This window comes from Numenius arquata, chromosome 15, assembly GCF_964106895.1.
Source record: "Numenius arquata chromosome 15, bNumArq3.hap1.1, whole genome shotgun sequence".
In the NCBI taxonomy this organism is placed as follows: Eukaryota; Metazoa; Chordata; class Aves; order Charadriiformes; family Scolopacidae; genus Numenius; species Numenius arquata.
Genome location: NC_133590.1, coordinates 4,542,143 through 4,559,895, shown reverse-complemented (window position 1 = coordinate 4,559,895; position 17,753 = coordinate 4,542,143). Strand labels below are relative to the sequence as shown.

General features: G+C 38.7%; 1 protein-coding gene across 1 annotated transcript in view; it reads right to left on the bottom strand.

The window, feature by feature from the left end:
• CFAP58 (cilia and flagella associated protein 58) overlaps positions 1-17,753 on the bottom strand; it is a 69,277-nt gene that overhangs the window by 22,432 nt on the left and 29,092 nt on the right. The window contains exons 11-16 of the mRNA XM_074159205.1: positions 13,548-13,709; positions 10,309-10,455; positions 6,669-6,809; positions 6,100-6,323; positions 3,953-4,064; positions 1,671-1,775 (exon numbers count right to left, since the gene is read on the bottom strand). Of these exons, the coding sequence (XP_074015306.1) occupies positions 1,671-1,775; positions 3,953-4,064; positions 6,100-6,323; positions 6,669-6,809; positions 10,309-10,455; positions 13,548-13,709 (891 nt within the window). The remainder of the gene's footprint in view (positions 1-1,670; positions 1,776-3,952; positions 4,065-6,099; positions 6,324-6,668; positions 6,810-10,308; positions 10,456-13,547; positions 13,710-17,753) is intronic.

Genomic DNA, 17,753 nt, shown 5'->3' with positions numbered 1-17,753 from the left:
CTCCTATATAGGACCTACATAGTAGATCTACATAGGGGACCTATGGTCCTACATAGGGGACCTACCCCTAATAGAGCTCCTATGTAAAAGCCCTATTTCAGTCATTGTGGAGGATTCAAAAATACTGTGGCAATACCAGAGAGGAGCTCAGAAATATTGGTGGTGAAGCCCTGAACAGAATGTGGAGTGTGGTATTTTTGGCCTTTTCTTTACCGTCAATCTCACTGAGGGAGACCTTCATTTCAGCATTGTTGCACAGGAAACTGGTGCTTGAAGTAGGGATGCAAAGGATCTCATTAACAAGTCTAGATATAATAACTAAATTTCTTATAGACAAGTTTCTTTAAAAAAAAAAAACCAAACCAGTAAAGTTGCAACAGAAGAACTGCCGCATAGACAAAAAATTGTGCCAATGGCTAGTATAGTAACGTAGGCTCAAATACCTATTATTTCAAAGGTTTTCTTAGATAGGTGACAGTATCTCTATATCTCAGTTCTTCACTTCTAAATAAGGATAAAAGCTAAATGGGAGCCCACTAAGGATAAGGCAAGATATGCAACAGAGACTATGTCAAAATCTAACAGAACCGGGTTTGTGCACGGGTAAAGCACAACAAATTTGCAGGTATTTTTGCTACATTTTTGTTTAAGCTACCAAACTATTTCACTGATAGCTTTTCAGTGCTATGCAACAAAGATTACATTTTTCCTAGCAAAGGCATAAATGGCCATACATTACCTTCAACTGAAATTGCGGATCTATTTTTTCCTACAAAACAATAAAGAAAGAGAGACACAAACCCTGCCTTGATAATATCTGCTGAGCTGCTTCTCAAGACAGAAGGAGCTTCAGGTCACATTCTACTCTCCACTGAGTGATATCCAACATAGATATCAAGACTATTATTTAAGTAAGGGTATTTAAGACCAAGATGTTAAAATCAGTAGAGCCGGCAAACTGTAGCTATCCCTACAGTCACCAGAGAGAAGATGATGAATTTCCCAGTTTTGCACCTGTGATTGAAGCCCAAAGACAGTAATTTTTTGTTACATTTGATAGTAATGTTTGTACTACAGGAATACGGTCTCTCCTTAATTCTACAACATGAATCTTGTTGGTATCTCTGGGGTTAAGGGACATCTGATACAGTTAACAAAAGATAAGCTATCACAAAAATTACATTTTGGGAAAGTTCAGCACAAAGACCTTGAAGTCAAACATGGCCCAGAGAGCAACATATCTAAATCACACAAACTCTGTAGGATTCCTTCTGCCAAAAGCCAAGCTAAGCACAAATGGAATCAAACAAGGACTTTCCTTCACGTCCTGGTCATAGAAGGCATTTTTTAACGGACAAAAAACCTTTCCAAAAGTCTTACACTGACTTGAAGACTAATCTATGACATGAGTAAACTAAAACAAACCTTTAATTTTATTTTCCAGGGTTGTCCAGGTACCAGTAACCAGGATATAAAAATAAACTAATCAGATGCTATTTGTTCTCTTTCAGTGAGTCAGTGCTGCCATCTAAAGCTACCTAAGGGGCATGCAAAAGAAATTCAAAGTCATGCATCCAAATAACATTCAGGAAGCACATCTGAGCAGACAGAGAATGCAGGGAAAGTCAAATACGTTAATAAGATACAACAATATAATGATGCCGCAGTACCTGAAGAAGCAATTCTTTCTCTATCACTTCACCTGTCTTGGTGATCAGCTGCTTCTGTAGCCTCTGTATTTTCTGAATCAGCTCATAGGTACTTGGGTCACTGGCCTAGACAAGAGTAAAGCAGTCTCAAAAATTATACATTACAACAAGTTAGTGCTTCTTGCTTGCAAAAGAAAACCATAATATCTACCTGTCCAAAAGTGACAAAATTGGGGTTGCAGGGCTGGGCAGGGGGGTGGGTGAATTTGGTCATTTTTTAAATGGCATTTATACAAGCAGTCCTGAAACCGGAATCTCTGCCTCTTGAAGATGAGTTAGAACATGTCCACAATTAACACCATTACCATCATTAATCCTCCTCAAAACACCTAGTATAAATGGGAATCCTTCAGAACTTAACCCCCAAACCAGCAAAGATTGGTAGAACCATGTGACAAGGAAGGAAAAGGAGGTTTGTATATCATTTTTAGCAGAAACTGAAACTGCCCACTGACATATGAAGAGCAGTGCAAGTACTTCCCAGAAGACTTTAGTCTTGAACAAAAGAAAGTAACTGCAATATAGCCTCCTGAAACAGGTTGAGAAGTTAAGACTAGGAGCTAGTAGGTGTCTCTCCTTCTTCCCTTTTCCTTCTTTTCTCACAGATTGCATCTGGAGAAAGCTCTAAGGAGCAAACAAATAATTCTGTGAGGAGCAGCCAGCAAAGTTTACTTTCCTACCACTTTGTATCTTCCTGTTGGATCCTTTAATGAGGAGCAAACTCTGACTGAAGCTTTTCCAGACTCAAGGATTCACACCACCTCTCTCCCACATGGTTTCTCCTCTTTCATGTGGTGTCTCTGGTGGCTCATAAGGATTAAACTCACGCTGCAGTAAAGACTCCAGTAAAGTCCTGCCTGTGCATACTTGCTTGAGCTTATAAGGAACTCGGTATCTCATGGCTCTTAATCCTTTATCTGATTTTATCTAAATTGACTAATCAATTCAAGTCTAACCGGGACACTAAGACAGATACGCAAGCAGTGCTCACAACACAACAGAATTTCCTGAGAAACCAGGCTAAAAAGTAGTTCAGTCCCCGTGACCCACTCAGTCCTGCTTTTTTGTTTTTATAGCACTGCCCAAACATGGTGCCAATTTGTGACAAGTGTAGTGATATGAGGATGTTTGTTCATTAGGAATTGAACCAAAACCCCATCAGGATTATTTCATATGGATCTAGCCATCTGCTGGCCTTTCTGTGTTCCAAATACAAACCAGTGACCTAGAATGTCATTTCCCACTATCGGTCTATTCGTACATTCATTTTCCCAACACTGGATGTTTTGACTGGCCTGATTTCCTTTGTTACAAGGTGTTGCTGGAGATTGTACCAAGATGTCCTTAACCTAGTTCAGCATCCTGCATTTTATCTCCCTTCCAGGAGAAAAGCTAAACGCACCATTCAGCTTTAAGCTCAGCACGGAAAGATCAGAAATTAGCTATCCTGCTAGTAAGCACAGCCAAAATATTCAGCTCTGCTTCTGTAGGGAGTAGCATGTTACCACTCATTATTAGAGCAGCCAAGCAACCTAGGCTGGCATTAGATCAGAGATCCCTGCAACAGAGAAATCTCAGCTGGCTCTGACTTACTTCAAAAATATCCAGTGATGCCAATTGATGTTCATATATTTGGTCTGTACTTGACAGATTTTTTTTTTTTTTATGTTTCCCCCTGATTTTGTAGGTTCAAATAGTGTGAAAATTTAGATTTGCTCTTTATGTAACTCACATTACCTGGAATGGTGATCTTTGGGAGTCTACCATTGTTTATGCAGAGGCTTCTTCCTTTTCTCACAGATACAATTTACCTTTTGTCTGTGTTTGTCCATTCCCCAGTCTACCTGTTCCACAACCCTTTCTAATTCTGGCTTTCTGCCCATATACATCTCTATCTGGTGAGGGTTGGATTTTATCTTTCCTGAGCCATTCTCTTTCTCATCATCCACGTTAAGGAATCACCTCCATCTAAACTAGCCTTATGCATTCCTTATTCCCTTTAGCATTTGACTGGCTCTTTACAAATCCCTCTGCATTTTTTCATTGAGAAAGTGACACAAAAATAATACTGATTGCATTGTGCAAGGAAACCATTCAGCAGTTAACCACTCCACTGGTACTATGGAAATTTCAGTCTGCCTGCCTCTCCACATAATTTGCATAACAGTAAACTAAATAGGCTTTGTGCTGTGTCACTGATTTGGTAATATGGGCTTTGGGAACTTGAAATGCTGAGACATCACCTCTAATTTTCTCCATCTGTGAACATTCAAGGGATTCTCCAGTTCTTCTTCCAAAACTTTGCACCGAGTCTGTTCCCTTAATAGTTCCTTCCGCATGTGATGAACCTCCTGTCTTAAGACCAGCATAAAACAAAAAGAAAAAAAAAAAAACACCACACACCAAAACCACATCATGTGACCAAAGCATTAATAAACATTAACAAACCATTCTCTCATGCACTACAGCACTGGCAAAGTGACTTTTGTGATTAATAGAAGACACTGATATCTTATAGTTCCACATCCATAGTGGTAACACAGACCTTTTTATTCACTTTAGTAAGAGTGGCTCAAAAAAGGGACTTTTCATCAGTTCCTGGAGCATCTACTCCACAGCCTACTGATCTTACTGCCCACATCTTCCCATGTACAATAACGGCCAGAAGGACAGTTAGTTCGTCTAGAGTAACCTATAAATCAGTTATGGAGTCATACCCAGTCACCCCTGTATTGAATCTGACAGCTTGTGTTTGAAATAAGGTTTTAAATCTACATGGCTCACACAATCTAGTAAATAAAACACACTCTAGGACGTAAGTATGATGGATACTGTTCTTTAGAGAACTTAAGTTTGATTTCCTTTACTCTTACTACCTCTCCTCAAAGAATTTCAGGGGTGATTTGTTGTTGAATTTAAAATTAATTGAGCGCTCCCCAAATGCTTTGACAACTACGCTCCTATGGTGGAGATGGGGGGCTCAAGGGGCAGGATTGCAATTGTCCAACCCTTATCACTTGGGTGGGTAGATCCTGTAAGCTCTCCAAGGGGAAAGAGGGTGGAGGATCACCGTGTGCCTACTCCCCCACTGAATCTTTTCCTGCTAAGCTCAGAGTTGCATTTAGCTCACTAGAGAGAAAAAGGCCTTTTTTTTAACTGTGAGGTTGGACAAGGTTATGGAAGAGGAAAAAAGCTCTCATCTCCAATTGGCAAATCAAGAAAGCTAATTAGCAGCACAAGTGATAAATGGAGTCTTTCGACAGGCAGTTTTCATGATGGTTTTGGACTTCATTAAAGTATGTGATTGCTGCTCAGTTAGCAAGAATTGATCCACCCATCATGGCACATGTCGCACTATCCTTCAATACCGTCACTGAGTTTCAATAGAGTAACAGACTTCCAGCCGAATGCAATTGGGCAGCGAGCTCAAATCCTATTCCTGTCTGCAGCCTGTCGATGAAAACTGCAATTGCTAATGTTTTGTGCCCAGTTCTCTTTTCTGTTACACCAAAACAAACTGGCACAATTCCCCTGAAGTCAATGGGACTGATCATGGACCGAAGTTAATTTGCTCCAGTGAAAGCCATGGAATTATACTGATACGGTTAAGGTAAAGATCTCACCCGGAACTGTGGTACTGTGGTAGCTACATAGAATTGGTATGATGGTTATCTGCTAAAAACACAGCTGCCTCTCCTCACAAACCAAGACTGATTCTATAGAAAATGACAACAGTTTCCCATCAGCAGAGAATACACCTCAAATATGGGAGGGTTAAAAAAAAAAAAAAAAAAAAAAAAAAAAAAAAGGAAGCATTAAGCCAGAGAAGAAGAAATAAATCAGGCTGGGGCTATTAAACTGTTTTAAAGAAACACAACCTTCAGTGAAAATTTAACTAAATCCTTCTCAGAGAGCAAGTCTGCATATAAATCTGGAAGGAGAGCTCTGAAAATGTGCAGGGGCTTGTTATCAATATGTCAAGCGTTCCCCATCCTCCGTGGACTGCTTCAAAAAGTAGTTCCACTAATTTGGGCCTTAGGTACCACTAAGTAGCTCACTGAACTATGAACACCTTTTCTCCTGCTGTCTGTCAAGTTTATTCCATAGGCAGTAACTCACTGTACAAGGGGAAATATGGAAAATGTTTCAATTTTGCCAAAGATGTTTTTTTTCCTCCTTTCCTCCTCCTTTTTTTCATTTTCTTAATTGCTGATAAACTGTTCTGTGAATTAAATCCACTCTGTGTTTGAGGTCAAACCAAACAATCCCCTTCTCCAAGGTATGATGTTTGTTGATACAAATCTTTACGGTGCATAAAACGTCTTTTCTCTCTCAAACACAGAAACATGGATACAGTCACTATGGAAATGTATTCAATCAGTTTCTCTACCTGAGCTCCTCCACATTAGCCACACTCTTGCCAAGTATTCCCTTCTCACGCCGAAGTTTTTTGATCTCCAGCTTGAGAAGTCGGATGTCTTCCATTCTCTGTCGGTATTGGTTTTCACCCTTGTTTAAGACAGACTGCTGAATTTTTATCTTTTCATAGAGCAGAGCCACTTCATCATTGCGCCGAACAAGCTGGGACCCTAGGACATCTCTCTCGTTGATAACCTAAGGACACAGGGCAAAGCAGTAATCTCAGTTACGGTTCCTTAGCACATTCCCAAAGTATCATAACTATATTTGCATCAGTCAAAATCATGTGCATTAAAAGGTTTCACTGTTATTAGTGAAAGAAATATGACAAGGGCCTAATAGTTTCCCCTGTTCAGACACCTGAATAGTATAAACTACATATTCTGTTCACTTCAGCCTCTTAACTTTTTTGTTTCAATGGCACTATAAAGCTTTAGCAGTACCACATTTATAATAGCTGAGGACCTTGATTGTAAAAATACACTGGACAAATGAGGGAACAGAATGCAGCATTTGAAAAGCCAAATTAGAGATTCCTACCCGGTCAAATTCCTTCTTCTGCTTCAGCCTCTCAGCATCAGCTTCAGCAATGATTTTTAGGAGTTTTCTCTCTTCTGCCTCCTGATTTTCTATAAATTGCTTGGTTTCCAGAGCCTGTTTTTTCATCTTAAGCAGTTCAGCCTGATGGAGTCAAAGAATATAGGTAAACTGCGCTTAGTAACAACTTCCCATTACATAAATCTGGGATTAAGAGTCAGGATTTTCATTAACTCTCACACATTCTTTTAGTTTCCTGAGAGGTATATACTTTGTTGGTCTTTGAGAACAAATCACTAAGACAAGCAAGCACGAAGACCTGTAAAGAAATGTTGTAAACCATATTTTAAAATCGTTTTGTTATACGCTATAGAAATTCAAACAAATTTTTATCTCTGACAATGGTTCAAGTCGTTATACAGGGACATCTCATTTAATTTATTATTTTTTTTTAATTAAATAGGTCATATTTGGAAAGCTTTTCAATGGAGTTGTTATTCAAAGTTCAAAGTCAGTCAGGGATGTAAGAAAGGATAGTTCACCTTGCCGGAAAGGGCAACAATCTATGCTACATAATACAAATCAGCATCAACTCAGGACAGGCTTCAGACTGGAATAACAGAATTGGTGGAGATGATGGTAACCAGGCAGGGAACAGCAAAATTAAAGAGCTTTAGCACTTTAGTGGATGTGCAGATGAGGAAGACTGGGCTATCCCTAAGCGCAGGAGAAGGAATGCACTGTTACGGTGATCGCACACCACTAACGTAAACGAACACTGGAATGTGCCCAATAATGCTATAATTCTATCCTACTGTCATGAACTCTATAATTCAAAGGATGTATATAGATAAAAACTAGTCAGGTTTTCTTGGACTGTTAGAAATTTCTATCATTGCTAGGCAATTAGTTAGAGCCAAGATGGAACTAGCTGACTACAGTCCATTTTCACAGATAGGAAAACTTTCAAGCCTTGACTCAAAGACTTTACCACAACTCTGACCCCTACAAAGGATGATGTTCAAGCTGCCTTTTGGGAAAGAGCATCATCCAATGCTGGAAGAATGAGGCTGTGATGAAGGCTGCACCTGCAAAAACATTGATTTAAGACAGAAACAGTTCCATCGTCATAATAAAATAGCTCGTTCCATTCTTATTTTCTTTAATAAAATTCTCATTTTCCCATATGTGCAACACTCATATCTCTCTTACTGAGTGTTAGATGTTCATCAGAATCCATCAGCCAAATAAAAATGCAAGCCACTTCATATTGAAATGCAATCAACACTGTGCAAAAGCTGTCTACAAATGTAAAACTGCTCATGCGTTTGGCATTGCTGGATAATATTTTTTTAATATATCAAAATTCTATGTTCTCCTTATGTCAGGAAAAATATGAGTTGTAAACAAGAAATGGCATTAGAAGTTGGCAGGAAACATTCATATAAACAAATCTCCTCACTGGAATGCACTAAGTTAAAATAAATCTGAACTGCCTTGTATAGTAAAGAACATAAATACTTTAAGGCACACAAAGGCCCCACAAGCTAACAGGACTTTCAGCGAGATTAAATATGCTAAAAACTACACTATGAGGGTCTGTGTACATTAGGTGAGAGAAAAGGAAATGAATAAACACAGTCACTGTGCATGCAGGGAAATGGTCAGGTCTGAAACTGCTGTAAATCAGCACAGCTCATTTGAAGTTGGTTCAGAGAGTTTGTAAGAACTGAAGAACAATGAGCGAGGGAGAAGAATTTATATGGGACCTACGCCAATGTTTCAAACCAAATTAAAACCAAATTCTTGTTTAGATTCTGAAATATTAGCATACATGAAGAGGGTTTTTTATTTTTTCTAGAGATGGGAGGAAAATACAAATTTTATAAAAGGTATAACTGGGGCTGGACACAGAATACTGAAATAACAACAAGTCAGAGGTTTTACATGCAGATTTCTAAGAAATGCTAAAAAAAAAGAAAAAATAAGACATGCATGAACATCTACAAAAATATACAAAAGCATTTGACAGCAGCTCAGAGCTGGAGGGCCATAGTTCTTACATCTTTCAGATACATATTTTTCAACATTCGGATGCCTTGTCAAACCAGTCTGATTTGCAAGCCCGTATGAAGCCCATCTGAAACCAAAAGATGGCATTGTACTGGCTTTAATACAGCTTGGATCAGGTGTTCTCTGTTTCATTTACCATGATTACACATTTTTAAGACCCTTATGCTAGCCGAGACAAGCATAAATCCAATGTCTGTATTCCCTCATTCCTATGAATCCCAGTTCTCCATGATTTAGCATGTTCTTTAAACTGATTTCCCAGGAAGAAGCTTGCTTGCTTCCTTCACATCAGCACAAACAGGACAAATTGAAGCCGGCTTGCTACACAAATAATTGGGTTCTTTTGTGCCCATGTCAATCATCTCCTTCTTTGAATTCTCTTCTGCTTTAGTATTCAGCAGAAACACTCAGGTAGAAGACCACAATGCCCTGAAGCTACTCAGTAATGTGATGTCAGTGTAAGGACATACCTGCTAGTGAATAATTGAGTGGGTAAACCACGTAGCAGTCGTATGTTTGTTAAATGGATGGCAGACAGTTCTGAGGTGATGAGACAGAATTGGGGACTAGTTAAGGCAGAAAGCTGCACACAGGAAACATGATCCTATTTGACTTCTCCATCACCGATAGGACAATTGTGAGACAGATCAGGTACGAGAACACAAAATCATCACCTTTTTTTACAAAGCTCTATTGACATCTTGTCATAACTAATGGACTGAGAGGGGCTGAAAACACAAGGAGTCATTGCAGCATAACAATAAACTGACAAAAGAAAAACAGTGTGGAAAGTGGCAAGGGACTTGTGGTTTTTGGGGGTGTTGTTTGTCTCCTGGCTTTATTTTTTTTTTTTAGTGCTTAGTAGAGAGAAAAAATAAGCTGATGTGGACACTAACTCCTTAAATCTTTTGAGAGTGCAGTAAATTGGGTTGAGATATCACCACAAATCTAATAGCTTATCTAAGGATGGGCTGCAGCCAGTGCTGAGAAGAAGAACCAGAGCTTCAAGCTCAGTTTTCCTTTGATTTAAAACAGGTTCTTGCTGCATTATACCACAATATTAAAATAGCTTTCTGTGCAGAGGGACCTACTAAAAGGCACTGCCTAACTCCCAGAAGACTAATGCTTGCTAGTCACACAGGAAATACAAGATTGTGAAATATAAAATAATGGGGTTTGCACTTAAAAACACCAGAGAAAAAAAGTTTTTAAAAAAGAAAAACTTGAAGGGTCCTTATTAAAAAGTTTTCTAGAAGCAGGCTATCCCCAAACTCCAAATTTCCACAACCTGGAACATTTTAGTAAAAATGTTCAGTCATCAAGAGATTTAAAGCTTCCAACAGACAATCCAGGACCTTTCCGATTATAAAAATAGGCAGATTGAATTTGTCAGATACACGGAAGATTTGTGTAACTAATAGCTCTAAAGGGTACTGAGATCTTGTGCTTCAATTACAGAATAGTTTATTAAAATACAGCAAAACAACTACCATAGACTGGGAACATAATGCAGTCTGTGAAATCATGGAAACCATCCTTTGTAAGAAGGTGTGTGTGTAAAGGCTCTTACTTTTAATGATTCCTTCTCCTTCTCTGTTTGCTGTTGTTCTAGATGTGCTTTCACAAGGGCTGCTTCTTTGTCTGCAATCTCCTCTTTCAGCTGATCCACCTGATGTGTCAAAGTTTTCAGTTTCTTCTTCATTTCAGCTATCTCATCCTAATAGGACAGGAAGTGCGATCACAGAGAGGATCAAAAAAGAGCAAGCTTGTGATTAGGAGTTCAGGGTATTTTGATGCTGGAAAGTGTAGCCACAGTACTTGAGAGATCTGTTGTACGTATCACAAGACATTACTTTTTAAACCAATAAAACAAAACAGTTTCATTAAATGACAATTGTTTGCTTATGCCAGCATGACATTTCACTAAAAAAGCCTTTAAAAGATACATTGACAAATAATGACCATCAGTTATGAGTATAATAAGCCATTTAATTTAAAGTGCTAGACACATAGCAAGAACTAGTACTCAATCCAAATGAATAAGATTCTGATCCCATTCATCTGTTTTCATGCTTCTAGTAATGTGTTTTTCAGTAAGGATGTATGCACTTGGGCATAAATGTTTGGAGAGAAGCTGTTTTTGTGCAAATGAACTTACCCATAAGACACCTACATGCTTGTGAGGGAGTATAGGAAATGCTTACCTACATTTTGCCTGCACGTGGGTGCAAGGGGGGAGAGAGAGTGCTCAGAGACTGAAGAGTCCCCGGTATGAGAATATTTAGCATATATTTTAAGCTTAAAACACAGAGCAAAAAGCCTGGTAGCACTGCAGAGACATTAGGTCATCTACTCACAGCACAGAGGTGCCTGCCCGTACAAAATTAAGAAACTGTTTCAACTCATTGCAGTGACGGCACATGTTGTGACATGAAATGGAAGCTAATAAATTTAACGCTATAGAGATAAATGCTCTTCTGGATCTAATGAAAGTAGCTTTAGAAGCTATTACTCCTCTGCTCCTACTCCTCCTGAGGCTACCACCTCACAGAGAAGACATTGTAACCTTTCATCTGAATACATTCATGTGGATGCCCCATCCCTGGAGGTGTTCAAGGCCAGGCTGGATGGGGCTTTGAGCAACCTGGTCTGGTGGGAGGTGTCCCTGCCCAGGGCAGGGGGGTTGGAACTAGATGATCTTTAAGGTCCCTTCCAACTCTAACCATTCTATGATTCTATGATTATGTTTCAGTACAAAACCAGGGTAGCTTAGAGCTCTTTCAGCACTGTTCACCATAGGTGTGGATTCACTGGACAAACGAGTGATGTTTTCTTGCATGAAATGCTTAATGTAGTTAAGCAAGACCTTGAGTTGTGGCAGTCTTCACAAACAGTACAGAGAAAATGTGGATTCCACACTTATTTGGCAAATCAAATGAACCAGAAATAAATGTAGCGATATGCTATTAGGCCAACCTGTTTGCATATTCAGTCCCTCCTGTGAATGCAAAAGTCATATTAATAGCTGTCTTTGCTAAATAGCCTATAAATTGCTTCAAAACTGTAAAAGATGAGTGACATTTAATATATGGTGCCCGGACATACACCCAAATACATTCCTAATTCTGTATTTAATGAAGAACAGTAAGAACACATGATTTTTGTAAACAGGTTTCCAAATCAACTTTCTTAAACAAACGAGCTCCTAACACCAAAAGAAACCCCAAGGATGAAATCATCAGATATTAATCTCATTAACAGCCTACTAGCATGTCTGTTCCAAGAGATTTTACTGAGCTGAACATTATGGTACTCTGGAGACCACTAGAAAGGTGGGCAACAAGGGATCTTTACACCTTAAGCAATCCAAAAATACTTACATCTAGCTTTATCTAAACAAACTTATGCAGATTTGTTTTACTTCCCAAAAGGAAAAAGAATTTACCATAATTTTTTAACACAACCCTCTGTTTATTTTGCTTTTCTTTCATGGCTGGCTGACCTCTTACTGAACTATGAATGGCTATTTTTTTTTTTCCACTGCTGGACATAATATTGCCTTGACCAAAGGATCTTTTGGGCCAGCTATCTTCTCACAAAGGTCTTGCTAAAGAAGTTTTATGGTGAGCCAAATAAGCTATTAAAGTCTAAACACCAGCCCCTAACAACTGGAATCATGAACAGCATTGTTATTACCACCATATAACATTCAAAACCTGAAAAGGCTGAAGAGTTCATTGCTTCATTTTGTAACTCAGCACAGAGATGCCAGTTCTTTATAAGTAAGCAAATTTATGCTGTATATTAAAAAAAAAAAAATTAAAAAACCCCATCAGCGTTGAAATTTTTCACCCTTATTTCTCCTGAGAGAATCCAAACACAACGTCCACTGATAAGAGGCAGACGAAGGTCAAGCAAAGCATCCCACATGAATGGCAAAATGGTTCATTCCTAATTAAACTCAGCCCATAGCTGGATAGGAACTTGGACAGTTCATTCCCATCTGCTTCTCAAGCAAAACACCTACCTATTCAAATCAGAGTATGAATTTGTAATCTACTATCTATGTTTATGTTATAAATCCTTATTCTGAAATAACCCAAGGCTGCAAATCACAGCTATCCAAGGTCCCAATCTCTGCAATTGCAATAGGATTTGTGTAGTATTTTAGATCTTTACATCAGAATAACAGAATGTATCCTTTAGTGATCTGTTCTCTCCCTCTAGTATTGTTAGTCAGATCCCCAAGGAAAAGATATGAATGGAGAGAATCATTATGTGAGGAAAATCACACTCCCTGAAAGGAACAAGCAAGGTGGAAGCGTAAAGTTCTGTCAGAAAATTCCACTTCAGTTGGGAAAGTGCTTCCTTAGCCCTGAGTGCGTATGCACATTACTGGAAATCACAATTTAGAAAGCAGAGGAAACAATCTTATTCCCCTTATATCATATTTCCCATACACGCAGACAACACCTAAAGGGATAAAACAGAGTGGGGCCGGGATGGAAAGGAAAAAGTTTCTTCTCCGACAGGGTTTTAAGATTCTGTAGCTCCAGTGCGCTGTGATTTTATGCATGGTTTGAAGCAGGAATATTGCCACATGACTGTGGAATACTGTTTCCAGTCCAAATACAAACTGTCCAGATAAAATGTCAGGGACCTATAACATTCATTTCCCCAAAACACACAGTACTGAAGAAACTACTTGTGCCATTTATGCAGGGAGCTTTCCTTTTAACAAATTAAAATTAGATCAGGAAAAAAACCTAACGAGCAGAGAGAAACATGAGGAAAAACCTATCTTTCTACCTTAGCTTCAATCAGATTTTTACTGTACAGATTCCTCTCTGTTCTCACAGCTTCACAGCGGTTTTGTTGCTGTTTTAATTTGATTGCAGACTCTTCTATTTTCTTCTCATAGTCACAAATCTGTATTTCCCGTATTTCAATATCTTTCAGGTGCTGGAGGACCTGGAGCAGAAAGAAGGAAGTGAACACAACTAGACTATCATCACAAAATTCTAAGGATGGGGCAGAGTTTGTGATTTTCTTCTAAGATGACAAGTTCAAGTCCCTGTGATAAGAAGTTTTAGCTACAGCTAAAAATCGCTTCAGTCCAAGTACAAGTGTAACCTTTCTGGGTTGCTTATGTGGGACGTTTTATTTTAATCTCATACCTAGGTTTTTTTCCAAGACTAAAACTTACAGATGTGCACATATTTAATTTCAAAACAAGCTAGTGAAAATATTGCCACTGAGCAGATTCAATAAAATTAATATAAACAGCTTTCATCAAGAATAGCCTTAGGTTGTTTATACAGCAAAGCTAGACTTTGTATGTTGTTTTGGATGTCAGCTGTATGATAAGATGAATAAAACCAAATGTTTCTCCAAGAAGCCCTGCATGTGCTCCTATATTCTAACCCAACTTTTTTTTAAACGAACGCATGATGACAAACTGTTGATATGTAATTACAACAATAAGAAAATTAGTTAATGTAACTTACACTTGATCTAAATAAGCAGGTAATCGCTATTAGTTGCTTCTATGAAGGATTAGAAATAATGATGTGAAGATTACCTAAAGAGAATGGAGTATTGTAGACTATAGAAAGAAGATGATCACATGCAGTATCAATAAACAAAAATACAAAAGGTGTTTTATAAATACCTTTATTAAACAGTTACCACTGTAACAATACATAAGAATTACTACGTTACAGGAGCAAAAATACAAATAGTTGCTAATCATTATGATGGGCTTCCTAATTATTTTTTAAAATGTAAGAGTCTTGCTTCTGCTGTACAAAGTTGAAAACCAAGGAGCACAAACAAGCAGTATTCAAACAGAATCCAGCATTACAAAGAAAGAAGACTAAAAGAAATAAAAAAGAAAACTAAGGAGTACAGACATCAAGAATATAATTTTTCAGGTTCATTGCCCGGGGAAGAAAACAACGCCACCCTTAAAGCTGGGAAAAAGATCAAGCATTAAAGAAAAAGCTGGAGGAACCACATAGACAAAATCCAGGAGAGAAGTCCATTTACAACTGCATTTCATACCCAGTTCTCCTGACTGTTTTTGAAGGTTTGTTTGAGCTAAGATTTATGTTCATATGTCAAAGCAGAAGAATAAATAAAAAAAATAAATATATGTTTACATCAAATAGTCAATAACTGCAAAGTTTATGATTGGCAATGCTGTCCCTTGCTTAGCAGTAAAAAACTGTCAGGTCTAACTACGGGGCGGGAGCTTAATTAATTGATCATTCTACCAGGTACCTCCAACCAACTTTAAAGACAGGGGATAGCTAAATACAGAAACTTTTATTACAGCAGCAGGAATACAATTCCAGCACATTTGTAACTGACTGCAGAGGATCCCAGCAACTGCTTATAGTGCAATACAAAAACACAGTCCCAGTTTATAACCTACTCTTGCCTTTTCCTTTTGCTGTTAAAACAACCTGCCAATAGTAATAGCAGGGAGAAGAAATCAATAAGGCATGTCTTCTGTCTGCACTATGGTGATCATCGGCGGGAGAAAGATTTGAAAGTAGGTCATGCATTTGTAAGGTTTTACTTGGTTTTGATAAAAATAAGTGCAATAAGTCTGTGGACTAAGTTTTCTGAGTTGTGCTCACAGGCTGGATGCTGACTCTGCTGTTTCAGGAATGATTAAACACAAATAATTCTCCCTTATAAATACAGAAAAGATACATGCAATGTTTCCCAACTGAGCCCTGCAGGAGGCTGAGCATCCTCAATTCTGACTTAGTTGATAGCACACTCCACCTCTCAGATTTGGCAATGAGGGGTCAAAGCCAAGCAGAAAGTATTTGGTATTCATAGTTTTCTTCTGTACTCTCACAGGGTTTTTTATCTGTACACTTAACTATCATCTACTGTTGGTTACCTGTTTAGTTCAGCCAACCTACTCCAGATCTCTGTAACGATGCCGTCCTTATTTTCTTACCTTTATTTAACCACTCCGAGAAGTGCTGCCATGGTCTGCTGTTGAGCACTACGTTTTCCAAAAGATGATGTGAACTTAAAAAAAGAAGTATATTTCCTAATCTTCCTGGATATAGTGTTAAGCTGTAGACTTAACATCGTAAATGGCTTTTTTTGAAAAAGCAAAGTATTAGAAACCGGTTTGGTGACCTCTCATAAGACACAGTCAGGGAACAGTTCAGGTGAGACTGAAGGGTATACTTCACTGCTTCCTTTTCAGCAGCCTAACCCTTTCACAGGGAAACTAAGATTTCATAATCTAAGAATTTCAATTTAAAAAAGAAATATTTTACAACCATTTGTAGCTCAGTAATTACAGGCTACACAACAAAGAGCAAAGAACCACATTTTTCTTCTCGTTTGTGCTGGCTAATCTAAAAGCGGGACTATTCAACAAGTGACACTGGCTTAAAAACAGTACAAGTGAGCAGTCAGCCAGGCCAATAATTAGAAGAGCAAGTCTAGCGTGAATTCTCACCACTAAAATCTTTTACGGTTGTGAACTCCGTTCATCAGTTACTCAGTAGTAAATGATGATTTTGAAAGAGGAATTCTGCAGCTCTATAGATTCTGTCCTACTGTAAATAACCAGACACCTTTACAGAGCCAGCATGACTCTGTCTGCCTTGCAGGAGTTCCAAGAAGTCTTTGGACTTAGATGGCTTTGGCTCTTTCCCAGCTCCTACACAATTCAGGAGGTGTGCAGCGAGCTCCTTCAGAGCCAGCTTGATGGCAAAAGGTGACAGAAGAGCACTGACTGGCCGTATGATTACTGCCCATCAGCAGCTCATTCCCCACCAGTTGTGAAATGGCTTCAGTAGTTTTGCCACAGTTTCTCAAGCCTGAATAGGTCAAACAGTGAACCTAAATATTACCTAGTGGATATAGTAATCCTGATCCTATAATCCTTCTACCCTGTGTTTTGCCCTGTCCTATCCTTCCAAACAATGAGTAATTTCACATAGGGAACCTCTACAGGGACAAGACTATTGTCTCACATACTCCTATGCTCAGAACTGCTCCTGCGGCTCTTCACCTGCAAGCTGAGTCAGGAATTGCCCCTCTAATGAGCCACAGAAGCGTCCAAGTCCTTTGGAAACTTGCAATCACAACACAGGCGATCATTAGACAAACAGCTCAAGTGTCATAACCCATTTACTGAGGCTCTGCCTTATAAGACATGACAGAAAATTTGCACCCAAAGTGTCAGGGAAAAAAAGAAAAAAAAAACCTGAAGCAAATATTTATCATTTTCACCCTCAAAATATTGTGAGCAACCCTAATCAGAACTGAAAGCAAGAGCCTTGTAGTTCCGAGTGTTATGAATTACTCCCCAGCCCTAGTTTACAATCTTCTTAACTCATATCTATACTGTTAGAAACGCACTATGAGGGAAAGATGCAAAATATGACTTTGCAACAAAGACAAATCTCACTTTCATGGAATATTATTCCAAGGAAATGACAAAAGGTATTCCAGACAAGGGAGCATATACCATTCAAAAAATGATTTAAAAGCCCCTGGTCACATGAAGATGGAAAGGATAATTTTAAAGTGAAAAGACAGCAAATAACTTGTGAGTTGAAACAGCTTGAAAACTAATCCCGGTAAATCAATGAGCTTCTTGGAGGGCCCTTCAATGTGATCTTCAACAATTAATGGAACATGTTACAGCCATGTTCCTGAGTATACCCTCAGGAGTAGAGTTGTACATATTAATGGGCAGCAGGAAACACAAATTTTATGCAGTGCTTCTCTGCAGCTGTTCCTGGCAAACTTTTGTTTTGCAGACTAGCTTGAACACGTTCAGATGTTTGCACGTACTGGGTGTAATCCTTCAAAATGCTAAGTCTCTTACAAATATATTGAGCACTGTCAGCTCTTACTGGCCTCAGTTTGAGGACACCAGTAGTATGCAAGATAAGGTCCTTTGCAGATAAGGCAGAACAATCAAAGAGTAATTTCCAACTGCATATGAGAGTTTCAACTGCGGGACTCGGG